The 19533-nt window shown below is 37.8% G+C and overlaps 1 protein-coding gene across 1 annotated transcript in view; it reads right to left on the bottom strand.

The window, feature by feature from the left end:
- MALRD1 (MAM and LDL receptor class A domain containing 1) overlaps window positions 1-19533 on the bottom strand; it is a 573786-nt gene that overhangs the window by 391195 nt on the left and 163058 nt on the right. The window contains exon 20 of the mRNA XM_055545367.1: window positions 7270-7357. Within this exon, the coding sequence (XP_055401342.1) occupies window positions 7270-7357 (88 nt within the window). The remainder of the gene's footprint in view (window positions 1-7269; window positions 7358-19533) is intronic.

The raw sequence follows: 19533 nt of genomic DNA, 5'->3' as shown, positions 1-19533 counted from the left end.
CAAAATTAATGAATCTTAAGTGTAGTATCTTTGTATTTGAGAGCACCAAAAGAACAATTGGAGGAAAGTGATTTCTCCAGCTAAAATTTAAGTATTTTAACAGTCTTCTCCATTTGGTGTATTTAGTATTTCCCTCAAATAAAAGATGACAAAATTTTAAAGTTTTAAATTAAAATAAGTCAGTTATTTGTCCAGTTTTATTTTCTAGAGACATAATAAAAAATATTAAGTTGCACAGAGCACAGGCTTTGGACAAAACTTTTCCCTGGATATATGCTAAATCACTTTACAAAACTACACTAGAACACTAAAACAAGAATATTTCAGATTATAATCACTGAGCCTCAAATTTCTTCATTTATGCCTTGAAGAAATATTTCCAGCATTTCTAAAAATTTTTCAGAATCTGTATTTCCTTTCAAAGTACAGATTTTTCCCAAAGCATAATGCTTTCATGAAATTTATTATATTGAGATAAATGTAATGGGCACACCAAACAGCTTAGTATTAGAAGGTAAAAAGCTGCCTGTGATATCCTAAAAGCATACACAATACAACACACACATTTTGCCACTGAAACAAATACCACCCTTTGTAGAAGGAAGGGAGACTTGATCAAGAACAAATAAAGCTGGTAAGATGTGTAGGCAGAGGAGGAGAGATGTCAGAAATTCCATAACTCGGCCAGTTTGGCAGCAATAGCAAAAGCTACTCGGTGTGGACATGGAAATGTGGAGCACATCGTTTCTCAATCTTAAGGTGTCATCAGATGCAAGAAATGCCCTTGACTTAGTCACAACTTTCCTTGGAAAAATAAAATATGAATACCTTAGATAGTGATGCTCATTCTTGTTCCTTATGCATGTTCAGTCATGTCCGACTCTTTGTGATCCCATGGACTGTATCCCACAGACACCTCTTGGAACTTTCCAGGCAAGAATACTGGAGTGGGTTGCCATTTCCAACTCCAGGGAAACTTCCCGACTCAGAGATCGAACCTACATCTCTTGCATCTCCTGCATTGGCAGGCAAATTCTTTACAACTGTGCCCCCTGGGAAGTCCAATACTCACTCTAATAATTAGTAATTCTAGTAACTAGTCAATGTAATATGCATGCTGAATTCTGAAACTTTCAACTGGTGAAAAGTACCCACTCCTGGGCATATAGCCAGAGAAAAACACGATCTGAAAAGATACACGCACCCCAGTGTTCACTGCAGAACTATTTACGGTTTACAGACATTTACAGAGAGACAGATAAAGAAAATATGGTGCATGTATATAATGGAATATTACACAGAATTAAAAAGAATGAAATAATGCTATTTGCAGCAACATAGATGGACCTAGAGATTGTCATATTGAGTGAAGTCAAAGAAGGAGAAATATCACATGACATCTCTCATATATGGAAAACAAAAAGAAATGATGTAAAGAACTTACTTACAAAACAGACTCACAGACTTAGGAAATGAACTTTTGGTGGCAGGGGTAGGGGAAAGGATGGGGAGAAGAGATAGGGAATTTGGGATGGATATGTACACACAGCTATATTTAAAATGGATAACCAACAGAAACCTACTGTATAGCACATAGAACTCTGCTCAATGTTATGTGGCAGCCTGATGGAAGGGGAGTTTGGGGAAGAATGGATACATGTATATGTATGGCTGAGTGCCTTTGCTGTTCACCTGAAACTATCAAAACATTGTTAATTTGCTATATTCCAATACAAAATAAAAAGTGCAAATTAAAAAATAAACAGAAAAGTATATAGGCGATTTTTATTTCAGTTGGCAAAGAGTATGTTGTGATGCCATGTCATCACAGATCTATTCTTCCAAATAACTCAGGTATCTCACCAATAATGTGTTCTGCTGAAAGAAATGTACTTCTTGCTTTTCTGATTGAAGATGGAAGGCATAATGCAAAACAGATACTTCCTCTGGGATAATATTTTTAAACCTGAATGTCTGGTAACAATTCTTCCAAAATAATCTACTCTGAAGGTCTAATTCAAGGTGAAGGGAAAGCTATTTAACTTTGCCATCATTCCGCATCATTATCTACTCTGGGAATAGACAACATCATCACACACTAATGCAAAGAATCATATGATTCAATTGCATGGTTAAGATTGTCTACTTTCCCTAGAAATGTAATTAATCTTGTCTAAACAGCTGTTTCTCTATTTTCCTCCTGAATTAGATTTAAAACGAGAATCTCTGTCATCAAAGTACTGAAACAAAGGCAGTACAATCCATAATTGAGAATGGATTTGAAAATTATTAGAAACAACTTGAAGTTAGAAAATGAGAGAAGAATGACCTAAAAGAGCAAGTAATAATCGTCTAGGATTAAGTGGAAATAAACTAAGCTTATGGCATAAAAATTATTGAGGAAAAGTAATAAAGGTTTGCAGTTAAGAAGCTCAATCATTCGAGTCAAGGACATGGCAGAGGTAATGGAAAAATAGAACAGATGTGAGAAATATTTTGGAGTTGAGAGTTAATAGGATCTGCAAGGGGGCAAGTTTAAGGGGAAAGCCAAAGATGACTATGGTATTTCAATCCTGGGTTGCTAGAGAAAACTGAGTTCATCCAAAAGGTATAAGGGAGATATGGTGGAAAGAGTTTGATTTTGAGGAAATGGGTAAAAATGAAATAATCTACTTCACTTTAGCCATTTTTAGTATAAAATAAAATTACAGGTTACAAAACTGTATTTTGGACATGAGGTCAATAGTTTGTGTTTTTGTTTTTGTTTAGTTTTTATTTGTTTTGTTTCATTAATCAAGAGGGGGAACATGCCATAGATAATGTTTATACTGAAAGCAAATCAATGTAAGTGATCCTACATACACTGATCCCATCTCAGCTAATGTGATGTCATGACAAAACACTGACTGATAATCATCAAAAGCAATATTTTTATTAAAAGCCTAATTTTTATTTTCATTTTCATCTTATAGTAAGATTACATCAACTTCCTTTATGAGACATATGGCTTCATCAGATTCTGCAGTTTCAACCCAGTTTCTTTTGTTATGAAGCCAACATGAAAACCACACAGTTCAGACAGTCTTTAAAATTCCATATTTTTATTCCAAAATGTAAACCAGAAAATTGGGACTAATGGTGTGTAACTGATATTTCACATCTCTGCCCTTGTTTCTGGCAGCTCTTTCCTCTCCACCTTGGAAACATCAGCCACAGAACACATGCAGCAGTATAATTAAAGCAGCAACAGTATCCACGATGCCTTGGTTCTCTTTCTGAATTCTTTATTCCCTTCCACCACTGGGGTTACAGCCATTCTCCCTAAGCTAAGAATGGGAGGTGATTTGGGTACTGAAATCACACACCTTAGGTGAAAATCTCATTACAGCTTTCAACTGTGTATTCTCATCCCAGTCATCTACGTTCTTTAAGTTTTGTTTTTCAGATCCCTAAAATGGAAATTTCTTTTTCTTCCTTGGGAGGTGAATGCATTTGATGAGCAATATAATGATAGTGGTAAGCATTCTGATCCACAGAAGAAGACTGCACTCTGACATTTGATAGCTACGCAGCCTTAGACTGGCTATCTCCTCCTCAATGTGCTCCACAAAATTGGGATAACAAACACATCCAACCTATTTATCATTCAAGGTCTCTTCAACCTGTGATGGACCAAGCACTATTCCAGATTTTTAAAAGGTTACAGGATTATATGAGATGATATGGAGAGTGATAACAATATTTAAGGAAGTGTGTTTTTTAATATTTACTTATTCATTTATGGCACTGTTGGGTCTTAGTCGTGGCACACAGGATCTTCGCTGAGGCCCATGGACTTCTCTCTAGTTGTGGCACGAGGGCTCTAGAGTACACAGACTCAGAGCTGTTGCGGGGCATGGCCTTAGTTGTACTGCAGCATGTGGGATCCCAGTTCCCCCACCAGGGATCAAACCTGCATGCCCTGCACTGGAAGGCAGATACCCAACCACTGGACCAACATGAAATACAACCATCTATCAGCTCCCTTTCTTTTAAGGACTTTCTGTATTTTCTGTCCTTGCCAAGCTCCCCAACTGTAGCGAATACTGCTGTGCCCCATTGTTAGGCTTGATCACTTAACTCGCTCTGACCAGTGGAAGCTAGTAGACACGAGGCCCTAATAAAACCTTTAAGTGTGCTTTCTTTTTCTAACCCTCTGACTTAAAAACAGAATGTGTCAGACAAGGATTTGGTCCATCAGCTTGGGTCCCAGATAGATAGGACATGCAGAACAGATATATAGTTTGGAACTACATGGAATTATGGGGCTTCCCTGGTAGCTCAATGATAAAGAATCTGCCCATCAATGCAGGAAGATGCAGGTTTGATCCTCAGGTCAGGAAGATCCCCTGGAGTAGGAAATGGTGACCCACTCCAGTGTTCTTGCCCAGGAAATCCCAAGGACAGAGGAGCCTGGTGGGCTACAGTCCATGGGGTCACAAAAGAGTCAGACACAACTCAGTGACTAAAACAATTAAAACAACATAGAATTATATGGAGATATGAACAAGAAGAGTGTATGTTTGCTGTTATTTTTCTATGCCAACTGACACACTTGAGAGCAAGAAATAAATGCTACTGGTTATAAGCCATTGAGATTTGGCTTTCAACAGAGGCTGACGTATAGTATATTACATACATAATTAATATTTTAGCAATAGTAATAATAAACTAAAATACATAAGCACTTAAAAAATAGACATCTCTCCACCTATCCACCCATCTATCCAATAGATGCTTATTAAGTACTACTATGCACCAGGTACGGTTTATACTACAAGGAACAGCAGTGATCAAATAAAATCCCTCCTCTCATGCAACATTATTATGGGAGAAAATCAAATTTGACTATAAGGTGATGATAGGTGTTGTGGAGAAAAACAGGAGATGGAAAATGTCAGGTAAAGAGATAAGAAGAGATGTGTGTATGTTTGAGAGAGAGGCGGGGTATAGGTTGAGAGAAGGTTTTACTAGAGAAGAAATTCTCTAGCAGTGATCAGAAAGAAGGAGGTGAAATGGATTATCTGGAGGAAGCACATTCCAGGAGGAGGGGAAAGCAGGTATAAAAGTCCTGAGGCATAAGGGGGTTGGAGTAATCAAGGACCACTTAAGGGGTCTTATCACTAAGGGACGTCAATTAGAAGCACATTGGTCAGGACTTCCCTGGTGGTTCAGTGGTTAAGCAATCACCTGCCAATGCAGGTGACATAGGATTGATTCCTAGTCCTGGAGGATCCTACACGCTGTGGGGCAACTAAGTCCATGAGTCACAACTAATGCAGCCAACGCACCTAGAGCCCGTGCTCCACAACAGGAAGCCACTGCAGTGAGAAGCCTGCATACCTCAACTAGAGAGTAGCCCCTATTCCCCGCAACTAGAGAAAGTCCATGTGCAGAGACATGGACTTGTCTCTGCTGGAAGAGCCAGCAGAGACAAAAATTAAACAAATAAAATTTTAAAAAGAAGGTGCTTTCAAAAAAAAGCACAGTGGTAGAAGGTAAAAACAGAGCCATATATGACAGTGCCAATCATTTACTCCTTGGATGTTATTGTAAGAAGTTTGGCTTTTGTTCTGAATGAGATGGATGTCATAGCAAGGCTCAGGTTAGGGTGACATGAGCTTATGTAAGTTTGAAAAGGATCATTCTGGCTGCTGTTATATGAGAAGAGATTATATGGTTCAAGGGTAGAAGCAGAGAGATCATTTAAAAAGCAATCACAAAAATCTACACAGAGACACTGGTGATTTGGACCAAGAGGAGAGAAGCAAGGGAAATGAGAAGTGGAGAATGGATACACGTGTAGGTAGTGGTTGATCAAATTTGTTGATGAAGTATAAGCAACTAGAGATAAATTGTCATTCACTGAGATAAGAAGGGAGGCAAAAATTATAGGATTGAGGGGACAATGGGTCATCCAAATTTTACTTTTACACATTGAGGGATAAAAGTAAACTTGTTGAATTCTGATTTCATCTTTGCTGGCCTTCCAGAGAGGGGTTTGACTCTGCAGAGTTCCATGGAAACTGCTACACTGAGGATGATAATTAACCCTGCCAGAATGATGAGCCGGAAAATTGGAGCTGGGGCATGTAGCTACAGTAGAAAGCACTGGAATCCAGCCCTCTGATTATGTCTGGGAAGGGGTAGATACTCTGATGGACCATTGCATGTAAAGTTTTCAGCATATGAAAAGGCTCTCCTTGGATTACTGCAATTGATTTTTAAACTACCCAACCTCTGATCACTCTGAGGAGGAGACGGTGCTTCTTCTTGTCATGCAATTAAAGAGTCTACAGTCTCAATCCCAAAATTACCTTCCAAGAGCTTGATATCTACTCTACTAGATCACTATGCACTGCTGGAATGAGTCTCCCTTGGGGCGTGTTTGTTTTAGGTTATTTCCCTAGTTATCTTTGAGATGCTCGTTACATCTAAGTTTGGATACTGAATAGGTTGTTAGTATCCAAGTCTGGAGTTCCAGCATTCTTGGGCTTCCCTGGCAGCTCAGCTGGTAAATAATCCGCCTGCAATGTGGGAGACCTGGGTTAGATCTCTGGGTTGGGAAGATCCCCTGAAGAAGGGAAGAGCTACCCACTCCAGTATTCTGGCCTGGAGAATTCCATGGACTATATAGTCCATGGCATCTCTAAGAGTCAGACACAACTAAGTGACTCACTTTCTTTCTGGAGTTCGGGGAGAGGGGAGGAGTTTGAGGACGGAGATATAAATCTGGAATAAATATATTAGTTTTTTAATGGAAAGAAGTCTTTAACTTGGAAAGGAAATGGCTGGCAGCAATCCTCAGGAATGTTTAAAGTGCAGCCTTAGAGTAAGACATCACTGAAGGTAACTGAATGGTTACTAAAGTCTACAAAACAATGTAATTACAAAGCAATCAGTTCAGTTATTATAACTGCCCACCCCCTCCCCTCCCCCGCCCCGGCCCAATATGATAGAATTACTGTTTAACTTCAGACACATTTTCCTAATACTTTGAATGTGATGGGATGTATACACAACTGATTCAAACCTCTTTACTATGTTTGCAAAGAGTTTGAAGAATTACAAAGATTTGCAACCTTTTCCAGGGTTAGGGTTAATTAAGAGAATAGAGAGAAGTGCAAATACTTTTGGAATATTTCTGGAAATGAAATATTGATTTCCTTGGAAGTTCTATTCAAGTAAACATGCTTGAAAGCACTCATACATTGAAATATCCTTCCTTACCAGGGTAGAGAGTGCAGTCCATGAATGACAAATCATCAATTGCAATGTCTCCAGTAAAGCCATCTCCCACTGAAGCCTCCACCAAAATCTAAGAACAATATAAGAAATTTGTTGATATTGTGAAGGAAATTCATTTATGGATACACATGGTTGAAAAATAATTCAGAATTTACCTAAAGACAATCTCCTCTTCTGAACCATTAAAATCATACTTCGTAAAACTCTCCATAAGCAGGCATCTTGTCTCTCTACCAAATACTTCCAGTCATAGGAAGCGCCACACCTTACTGGGCCCATTATATCCACGAAGCCCACTTTCACCCTGCTTCTGGTCAAAGTTTTGATTTTTTGAGATTTCAGTGTATCAGACTGATATCTACTTCTTTATAACTTTCCATCATTAATTCTAGACTTGTCTTGCTTTCCTCCGAGCCTTTAAGGCAAATTACTGAACCTCTGCCCAGCGTTGCCCTAGTAGCTCATCTGTTTCCAAGGTTAAATCTCTTCATCCTTCAAGAAACCCAATTTGTTGCCAGAGGTACTTGCTAGACTGCACATTGTGAAGAGCTTTAAAATTTTTCTCACATCGACCTTATTCTGTAACACTTTATGAAACCGGCTAATCGTTATTAGATCTCCTTCAGAACCACATTAATCACAGTGAACTCAGATGACATCGGTACTGTTATACGAGCTGCAATTCCACTGCAACTCCAGTAAAATATGAAACACTGACAAACCATGATAGTATATGGCAGATTGTAATTAGGGCTGAGATTTCCTATAGCAGAATTAATCATGATGAATTATTTTAATACTCATGCAAATATGTTGCACACTTACTAGGAATTCTGCTATATAATGAAGAACAGTAAGCAAACTCAAAAAAACACATTCCCTTTTTCCACTAGTATAGGAATATATGTTTCTGTTTCATTTTTCCTCACAAATGCTATATATGGAAATTGAAATTTTATTTCGTTCTTCAAATTCTATCCTCCATTAAAAGTTGTTTCATACATTATTCATGCCCTAAAGAAGATAATTAAAAAGGTCAAACTACTGACCTTAAGCCTCTTGACATCTTCCACCAGCTTTTTAGATTTTCTCCAGAATTACTAGAATTTTCTCCCTGATATGTCACTAAGGAAATTAATCAATTTGGGAAAGGTTTATGCATTCAACTAATGGGAAAATATAGTCCACCTAACACTGCCTGAATAACAGGACGTCTCCTGCTGTTTCAAAATGGATCACTGCAAATATAAAATGCACCCTTCTTTTCACCACCAGCATGATTAAAAGAAAACATTAGAGGGGGAGAAAAGAGAAACACAATTGTATTCTAATAAACAAAAAGCCAGCAGTCAGAATTTGACAGAACACACTTAATAAAATATCTCTTATTTTATAGAAAATAAAGACAGCAGTTGGGTGAACAATAAGAAAAAGGTGTAAGGACTGATTAATAACTATACATTAATTAATTACTAATATATTCTTTGGATCAATATCACTGCAATACAACAGAGGACATGGTAACAAGAGGCTCAGAAGATGTAAGAAAAAGGAAAAATTAGGATAAATAAAAATAAGCATTACTAACTGGACTACACTGCTCATGCTTATCTTGCTTTATTTGTGAGAAGGAATAGAAAATTGATATAATAGAATCTCAAGTCTATGATAAGCACAACTGTACATATAAATATCTATAAGCTAACTATATGGGTATATAACCACACATAGCTCCATTTAAGTGGATGGGTGGGCTCAAGTGTCCCAAAGCATTCCTTTTGTTGTCTTTATAGAGTCACAAATTCAAGAATTGGCCATTTGAGAAAGTCACAAATTCTCTCATTTACAGTCCACACCAGGTAAGCAGCATTTGTGAGTGGATGCTGTCTATACAAGGAGTATTTACATTGGGGTTACTTCACATTACACAATAAGCATTTTGATATTGCTTCTCTAGCACTGTCAGTGGGAAGACACAGAAATAATCCATGGCAGAGGACAGTTGGGTCTTGCTCTAAGACAAAAATTAACCATAATTTTTACCGAAATATCTTCAATTCCATAACCTCTAAATGGTAGCATCCTTGAGAAAGAATGAACAATAATTTCAAGCCAAGATACTAAAAAAGTCAATTTGCATATATAACTGCAGTCTCAGCCTCTTTTGAATATTTAATTAAGGCAGACATTTAAAAAGCCTACTTGATAATCATATCTTGAGAAAAAGTCATGAATGTTAAAGTTCAATTCTACTTCTGTCCTGTATTTATTTCAGTCTTGCAAAAAGCTTTGCAAATTATCCTAAGAAACTAGTCACAAGAAAGAGCAAACCCAAGTGTCTCTATTCTGGAAAATTCACTTTCTCTCTTGGTGTTTTTCCCAGAATAAATGGAAGGCTGTTAAAACACTAATGTTATTGTATGCAAGGCAGTATTGTCACTCTGGACATTAGGGAAGCCAAATTTTCCTCCTAAGTTTCATTAGCACCTTACTGAATGACTTAAAAGGCAATTGAAAATTCCAGTTCGGTCTGAATGACCTGCATTATCTGCAGAGGCCAATTCTACTTACATGAGAACTATTACTGGCTTGAAAATTTTATAAAGTAATCCAGCCCTTTTAAGTTGTTCTTTTCATGGGCTGTTGCATGCTCCAAATAAAGATGGAGTGGTCTTGTCAGCTATATTGGAAATTTTAGCTCCAATGTAGCCAAAAACTCTTATATTAATAAGCCTCTAAAGACTTGTCTGAATAGATTCTTTTCCATATTGAGGAAACCGAGTTATTCACCAAAGTGTTTACATGATATAGAAACTAATCATTCATATGTAAGACAGAATTTAATCCTATTTTTTACCAAAATACCTTCAATTTCCTAACATATGCATATTAATTCATAAATGAGTTATATACATGTATATATATTATGTATGTACATATATATACATGTACATATACACATACACATACTCTATTAACTCAAAGGAAAAATGGAATGGAGTCAGCCTGCCACTTAGTTTAACCACCCTGCATTGGGAAAAAAATTACAAAATTCCAGGATAATATATATCAATTTTTAATATAACTCATCTTCAGAAAGATTTGAAATTCTTGCTTAAATTTTATAAAAAGCACAAATCCTGTGTGGAGCAACTGGAATTCCAATGCACTGATGATGGGAATTCAAAATGATACAGTCACTATGAAAAATAGTTTGGCAGAAATAAACCTGTGCACTTAATGGTAAATTAATGAATGACAAAGGAGGTAAGAACATACAATGGAGAAAAGATAGTCTCTTCATAAGTGTTTCTGGGAAAATTGACAGCTACATGTTAAAGAATGAAATCATAACATTCTCTAACACTATATAAAAATAAACTCAAAATGGATTAAAGACCTGAGACCAGAAACCATAATAGTCCTAGAGGAAAGCATAGGCAGAACACTCATCGACAAAAATCACAGCAATATTTCTTTTGAATCTGTCTTCTAAAACAAAAATAGAATAAAAAGATAAACACATTGGGCCTAGTTAAACTGAAAAGCTTTTGCACAACGAAGGAAACCATCAGCAAAATGAAAAGAAAACCTACTGAATGGGAGAAGATTTTTGCAAATGATGTGACCTACAGGGAGTTAATATCCAACATATATAAACAGCTTCTACAACTCAACATCAGGAAAACAAACCACCTAATTTTAAAAAATGGGCAGAAGAGCTGAATTTTCCTAAGAGGAAATGCAGATGCCCAACACACATAAGAAAAGATGCTCCACATCACTAAGCTTCAGGAGAATGCAAATTAGAACCATGATGAGATACCACCTCACACTCGTCAGAATGGCTGTCATCAAAAAGAACACAAGTAACAAATGTCGACTAGGATGTGCTGGAAAGGGAACCCTCCTGCACTGCTGCCTGTGTACCTGTGCTCAGTCATGTCCAAATCTTTGCGACCCCGTATACTGCAGCCCACCAGGTTCCTCTGTCCATGGGATTTTCCAGGTAAGAGTAGTGGAATGGGTTTCCATTTCCTTCTCCAGGGGTTCTTCCCAACCCAGGGATAGAACCCAAGTGTCCTGCATTGGCATGTGGATTCTTAACCACTGAGCCACCTGGGAAGCCTTCCTACACTGTTGGTGGGAATGTAAATTGGCACAGCCACTATGGAGTCTTCTCAAAAAACTAAAACTACCATATGACTCAGCTTATATATCTAAAAAAAAAAAATACAATATCTCTTCTTGTCAGACTTCACAACATATGGATTGGTAAGATTTCAGTTTTTCTGGGCAAGTCTACTTTGGCATTGTGCCAACTGTTCCCCTGGTTACCAAGAAGGGAAAAAAGTCTTCCCTGTCCTGGCGTTTCTCATCATCAATGACAGAAGAGACTAAATGGTGATGGTTCAGTCCTTGTGAACTTAGTTTAACCCCAACAGTGCTTTCAAGTAGAAAAGTGAAAGTGGGTCAGTTATGCCCAACTCTGCAACACCACAGACTATACAGTCCATGGAATTCTCCAGGCTGGAATACTGGATTGGTTAGCCTTTCCCTTCTCCAGGCGATCTTCCCAACCCAGGGATCAAACCCAGGTCTCCCGCACTGCAGGTGGATTCTTCACCAGCTGAGCCACAAGGGAAGCCCAAGAATACAAATACTGGAGTGGGTAGCCTATCCCCTCTGCAGCAGATCTTCCCAACCCAGGAATGGAACAGGGGTCTCCTGCATTGCAGGTGGACTCTCTACTAACTGAGCTATAAGGGAAGCCTGTGTCAAGTAGAATAGGTTGCCAAATACTTCTTAAAAAAAAAAAAGATATTCTTGATGTGGACCATTTAAAAAGTCTTTATTGAATACATTATTGCTTCTGTTTTAAATTTTGGCTTTTCAAGATCTTAGCTTCACAATCGGGGATCGCACCTGCACTCCCTGCATTGGAAGGCGAAGAAATCTTAACCATTGTACCACCAGGGAAGTCCCAGCAAATACTTCTAAGGCAGGATGTTTCTCAAGAAGATACTGCCTGCAGTTGCTGCAGTCCCCATTACTCCCTATCAAACGTAACTCTAAGGCTGAAAGTCAGTTGCCATTAATTATTTTACACCCGAACCAATTGTCTTAATTCACATCCCTTGCCTGGTTTCCATGGGCACTTGGGTTTGCAATTCCTTGTGCATGCTGGTTAGGTTAGAAACCATGAAGGGTCTGAGACTTTACCCTACTTTCAAGCTAACAAGTTAGGCTGTCACTGTTTCATATACATACACTGAGAGAAGATACAAGAGATTGACTTAGAGAGATGGCAAAAAACATCAGCCAGAGAAATGTCTTCCATTGCTTTCCCACTTCCTGCAGGGGAAACAAGATACGTGCCAGCCATTTTTCTGCCTGAGTGGTGGGCTGCATCATAGAAGAAGAACCCCAACATTAGGAGATTCTAGCTGTTATAAGCTGCTGGCACAACTGAAGGACAAGGAGGAGGAGGAGGAGGCGGTGACGCAGGAGGGAAGGAAGGGGATGGGCTCTAGGCAGGTTAAGTAACTGTGGAACACAAGCAAATGTCTCAGGGTAAACTCTATGCAATAGATTATTTGCTCAGAAGCTGAACAACATGGGACATACAAAATGCACGGAGCAGCCTAGGTGGGAGGGGAGTTTGGGAGAGAATGGATACATGTAAATATATGGCTGAGTCGCTGTGCTGTGCACCTGAAACCATCACAACATTATTAATCGGCTGTACCACATATAAAATTAAAAAACATTTTTTTACATGCATGGAGAACTGTCTCCCAATGGGGAAGTTGGACAGTATACTTAATTTGTGGAAGTATGATAATCCCTTCATGTATGTAAAAATTGAAATATTTATCTAAATTCAGACTCCTTTCCTCTTATACCTCATTTTATACTCTTCTAAACTGAATGAGAGTAACGTGTTAAGAGTCTCTCAGAGATGGTTATCCACCTGCTGTTGGCCCAGCTCCTTTTCCACCCACAAAAATCTTTTCCCATGAAAGCTGCTGCTATATTAACAGTAGAGATTTTTTAAAATTCAAGAAGCAAAGAATGGGGTTGAAGAAATAAGGTCACTGAAAACTTCATACAAGCTTCCTTATTCAGATAAAAAAATTTTCCTATTATTCTCCTCGAATGAAAGAGACAGAAACCTAAAATAAAAAAAAACTCTGAGTATTCAGGTCACATTATTTGGATTTGCTTTCCACAGTTTTTAAAGGATTGGCAAGCCACAAAGCTTATTTCTGATACTCTTCTCTCTATACCATTTTAGATGTACAGGAAGAGTCAAAATTTGGGCAAGTTTTTTTCCTCCCTGCCAATTCTTAACAGTGCCTTTCTGGAACTTGCCTAACTAGATTTTAAAAGGGATAAATGTTGATCAATTTGAAATTAATTTGCTACTTGAAACTGGACACATTCATATGCTATATTACAGCATCCTCCAGGGACTCATCTAGACCATAATCCATTACACATCTCATCAATTATGTGAATGAAGACAAATAGTTCTCAATTTCTCTAGTTCTAAGAATTTATACAGAACCAATTTGATTGGTGGTTACAAAGAAGCATTTAATTGAAAAAAGCCTGGTCAGTATCAGAGAAAAGTGATGCAGGTTTGGAATTATTGACTTAAAAGTTCAGAAAACTGTGGTTTTATTGAAATGATACAATAAGATATAATAGAATTTTAACAGAATGCGATGTAATACTGTCTGAGTGACTAGTTCACATGTGCCAAAATTAAATTCTCATTTAAGAAGCATAGTGTTGAAATTCTTAAAGGTTATCTTTTTTTCAATTAAAACTCATTTTTTTATCCTCCATACTATTAAAAATAATATTTAAAGGTAAAGGAGTAGAACTGCAGTTTATTATTTTGACTTTCAGTATGTCTTTTTTTACAAAAAAATAAATCACATGCCCTCTCAATCTCCTTGTGAAAAGATAAAGCTCCAAAGCTACCCCCTACCTCCATGTGGGTACTTCTTAAAACTGATGTAGACAGAAAGTGAGAAAAATCGGGTCACGCATTTAAACTCCAACGATAACACACATCTGCCCTTTGCCCTGGTTCCGCATCTCATAATATCCACCCCATGATGACTGTGGATTAAAAAACTCCATTTCAAATCTCAGTTTTAGATTATTACTTCCTCAGAGAAGCCTTCCTTGATCACTCAAGTTGAAGCTATTTTCCTTTAACAACGTCTCATTTTAATTATTTTGTTAAATAATTTGTAAGTATATTGTTATGCGTGCATTTCAGTGTCTGTCTCTTCTTGGAGACTTTAAGGACAAGTGACATGAGGCTCGCTGAGGCACACACAAAGCTGTATGCACCCAGCACCTGCACCCTGATAAGCATGTGGTGAGAATTGACTATTACAGGGAAAAACCAAACTAATTTCAACTAAAACTATACATGTTACTCTTGATGCCTTACTTCATTGCCCACATTACCTTTCCTTTTTTAAAAAAAAAAAAAAAACTTATTTGGTTGTGCCTGGTCTAAGTTGTGGCGTATACAATCTAGTTCCTTGACTAGGGATCCAACCTGGGTCCCCTTGCTTTGGAAGCATGGAGTCTTAGCCACTGAACCACCAGGAAAATCCCAAGCTTGTGTTTTCTAAATGCAACTTAAGAGAAAAAATAGGCCTCCTGATGCCATTTAAGCAATAAACTTGAATGAACGGTCACACTTACATCTCCAGGTATTATTAAAATAAATTCAGATATTAAATAATGGTAACACCTAATTTAGACATCATTTAATCCACTATCTCCTAAACTTGTCTCACCATCAGAATCACCAAAGGTTTCTATTAAAAGTGCAGATTCATAGGACTCTCCTCTGGGGCTTCTGATACAGTGCATGAGAGAACTTGTATTTTTTTTTAATGCTCCAGATGGTTTTGATAATTAAGAAAATTTGGGAACTACTAATCCAATCCAAATTCTGTGTTTAAAAGAACAAAGTGGATTCCCAAAGAAATAAAGTTCTTTATAAGATAACTGAGACACCTCACCACACACACATACCAATGCCTCAGAGATGAAAAGTATTCTGCCCAAAAACGGAGATAAGACATAGTAAATGAATGCCACTTGAACCAGTTTCTGTCCACACAGTACTACCAGGAGAATGTAAATAATGCACAGACTTATTTTGTTGCTCAAAGGGAAACTTTTTCCTGAACTCTGGAGGATCTCTAGCTGTATTTTGTAACTTCCTGTAAGTCAACTAAAGCCTTGAAGGAAAAATTATTTTTAATTTTGATATATAAACGCCCTATAAATTTCTACTTCCTAAGAATCCATTCTATTTTCTCTAGTTCTCTACCATCACCTATTCTATACCTAAAATTACCACTGCATCTCATAGTCAGCTCTCAGTATTCAAGCTTAAGTGCATTAGGGTGAGTCTCCTTAAATGGCAAAATTTCAATACTGAAACAAAATTAAAACTAGTACAGTATGGAAGCCACTTAGTGTAGGGTTCACTTACACCTGCTTTTCATCCCCAAGATTTAAGTCTGTATTGAATTTGTTATAATATTGCTTCTGTTTTATGTTTTGGTTTTTTGGCCACAAGGTATGTGGGATCTTAGCTACCTGACCAGGGATTGAACTTGCACCCCTTGCATTGGAAGGCAAAGTCTGAACCACTGGAGTGCTAGGGAAGTCCCCATCCTCAGGATTTTTTAATGTATTTCTTTCTTCTACTTTTTTATTGGAATACAATTGCTTTACAATGTTAGTTTCTGCTGAACAATGAAATGAATCAGCAATATACATACATAGCAAGTTTACTGATAGAAATCAACAGTCACTCGAAATGTACTGAAAAGTCAGCTAAATTGGATGAGATTTAACTCATTGCTCTGTCTGGATCATCCCAATTCATGGAGCCTCTGTGGCAGGTACCGACAGGCGGCCACCAATCAGGGACAGTTGTCCTTACTCTTAACTCACACCCAAGGCCACAAGTTTTCATATTTGTTAAAAAGACCAAGATACAGAGTGACGAGTTTACATTTTTTTTTTCTGGTGGGTAGATGAGCTTTTTAATAACTGCCAAAGGAAGTCTAAACTCTTAAATATACATATATACAGCTTGCTTTCTGAGTTGCATATTCACATCTGCTGGTTCTATAGAAAATGCAAGTAAGCAATGGCCTTAAAAAAGTCATTAGCTCTAGAGCTTTCTTCATTTTGAATCCTGTGGAAACGAAAGCTTCACCTATCACTAATCTCTTAAAAATTAATTTCACGTGAAATTGTCTAAGTAAGCAAGGGAAGGTGAGATACGTGAGGAAGCAATCAGTGGAGGAATAAAATTAGAAAATCATATGTACTGACAGCATGATGTCACATGGTAATAAAAAAAAAAATACCACCTAAGGTCTTAAATCCTGCATTAAAGGATCATTTTTAAAAACTAGACTGTTTTGGACACATTTTAGATAGAATGGAAAGTCATACATACAGATTATTAAAGTGTTTCCTTCAGTGTAATTTTAGTATAGGACATTCACTTTCATATAATTCTTAAGAGTCAGAGATTTAAAAGGCAAGGTTGCTCTGTCAAACCCTCAGTTTCATGCTTTCTGCATCTCCTCCATCCGTGTGTTAGCGACCTCTTTTCAACCTATTCTGTCAATCCTTCTGAAAACATATATTTTGTTTTCACCTCATCAGAAAACCATTACTCCACATCCTACCTTTCTGAGCAAGCAGAAGACTGGTTGTGGCCCAAGCTTGTTTTTAGTATATATTTCTAAACCAAGATGATTGGGAAGAATTGATACAATTCCCAATATACCTTTCAGTTAACAATCAGCGTGATCTGACTCCAGGGTAAGACAAAAAAGGCCTGAAAGCACGGTCTGTCTAACTATGCCTTTCTAACAGACCTAAATAAATCATAAAGCAGAAATACTCAAAAGTTACATTCAAATTGGTAATGTGGCAACATAAGAAAAATAAAGAATCATACCTAAGGATGACATACAACATACCAGTCCATTCTGAAGGAGATCAGCCCTGGGATTTCTTTGGAAGGAATGATGCTAAAGCTGAAACTCCAGTCCTTTGGCCACCTCATGCGAAGAGTTGACTCACTGGAAAAGACTCTGATGCTGGGAGGGATTGGGGGCAGGAGGAGAAGGGGACGACAGAGGATGAGATGGCTGGATGGCATCACTGACTCGATGGACGTGAGTCTGAGTGAATTCCGGGAGTTGGTGATGGACAGGGAGGCCTGGTGTGCTGGGATTCATGGGGTCGCAAAGAGTCGGACACGACTGAACGACTAAACTGAACTGAACTGAAGGATCAACAGCAATTCTACTTCTATTATAATATTAAAGTGTATAATGATCTTGTGAACTCCATAGTGGCTTTCTGCAAAGATCAGGACTCAACAAAGTCATAACTTAGGTGTTTTTCCCCCCTTTTAATTGGAGGCTTTATTTTTAAAATGTTTGTTTTCTCAACTGGAACACCCCATTTGTTGTTGTTTAGTCACTAAGTCATCTCTGACTCTTTGTGACCCCATGGACTCCTCTCTCCATGGGATTTCCCAGGCAAGAATACTAGAGTGGGTTGCCATTTCCTTCTCCAGGGGATCTTCCTGACCCAGGAATAGAACCCATGTCTTCTGCATTGGCAAGCAGGTTCTTAACTGCTGAGGCACCAAGGAAGCCCAACAACAACAAAAGTTGCTTTCATTCTACCATGACTCCCTTGAGTAGTCCAGAGAGCGACACTGTGGTTCATGACATCTAAAATATTTATCACCTTGCTCTTAACAAGAAAAGTCTGCAAATGGCTGATACAGATTAAAAATATTTTGCCTGTCAGAATCAATAACAATTAAAAGGTCCTTTTATAATCTTTCATTTTTTAAACTATGTACTTATTAAATTAAAAAATGTAAAAATATCTCAACAAATCACTTAATACTAAATAATTTAGACTGAACTGTTTTAAAGCTGCCTTTTTTAGAAACTTAGAAACTTACTTCCTTTCTATCAAAGTAAAGTTTAAGAATCTGTGCTCAATTTAGTTCCAAACCTGGAAAAAAAAATCTGTTAGGAATATTTGTAGATCCTTTCAATTTTAAAAGCCTTTGATAAACTTTTGAAATATAAAATGTATTTCATGTACTCTATTCTTACATATAACCTGGGGTGAGTCTTACTCTTAGGTGAAGCATACAAAAAGGAAAGGTAAAAGTGTGTGAAAAGATTTTGAAGTATTTGGGAAAATTACAGTGAAATCCATAAAGCCAAATTTTCTATATAGCAATCTTCCATTTTATATGTGTTCAGCGGTTTTAGAGGTAGGAGTCTAGATTTTGGAGATATAAATAGAATATCAAACTATCTTCCCTAATATTGAAAATAAATATTTTGAGAATTTAGGAAGGAAGGAAGGAAGGAGGAGGAGCAGAGTGAGATACAAAAGGAAGGAAGGCAGCTTAAAAGGATGACTTAGCAGCTTGGCTGTCTCTGTGATGGAACCTCATGGGCCTTCTGAGGAGCTGAATGAAATGGTCTAAGAAACATCCAATCCATTAGGGCGGAGGGAAGGGCTTCATCCCATACTGGTCATGAAGGGGGTTCCAGGGCATGAACTTTCCCACACTCCTGGGCAGCACCTGTATGAACATCCCACCTCCTAAACAACAGAAGCCATGAGCTGTGGGCCAGTCCAGGCCCACAGGACCTGGACCTGTAATAGGACCCAGGTTCGGGTCCTATTACACCCGAACAGAGTGGTTCAAGCCCTAGTGGAAGTTTATGAAGAACTGGCTGTTACAGCAGAAGCTAAAATAAAATATGTGCCCGAAAGATTGAGAAGTGGTGCCCAGGTATCCAAAATAGGGTCCCATTCACCTTAAGTGGGAACTAAGAAACATTTTCCTTTGCCTTATAAGAAATGCAGACCTGTACCTTTTAAGAACATCTAGGTTAATTAAGCACTACTTAAGCACATTGATGAGTCACCTAATTTTACCTACTCTGGTTTTCCCACTTTAAACATTCTCTCTGCATGAATCAATTCTATACTTTCAGTTACAACCAGTATGTTGATTACCCCAAACCTCTTTTCACTCCATACTTCCCTAAACCTCAGACTTTTTTCCCCCAACCCTAAATTTGAGATTTTTTTTCCAAAAAGAAATGTCCCTCAGAGTTTCTGATGGCCCTC

The sequence above is a fragment of the Bubalus kerabau genome, chromosome 13, assembly GCF_029407905.1.
Source record: "Bubalus kerabau isolate K-KA32 ecotype Philippines breed swamp buffalo chromosome 13, PCC_UOA_SB_1v2, whole genome shotgun sequence".
Taxonomy (NCBI): Eukaryota; Metazoa; Chordata; class Mammalia; order Artiodactyla; family Bovidae; genus Bubalus; species Bubalus kerabau.
This window is presented reverse-complemented; position numbering and strand designations above follow the sequence as displayed.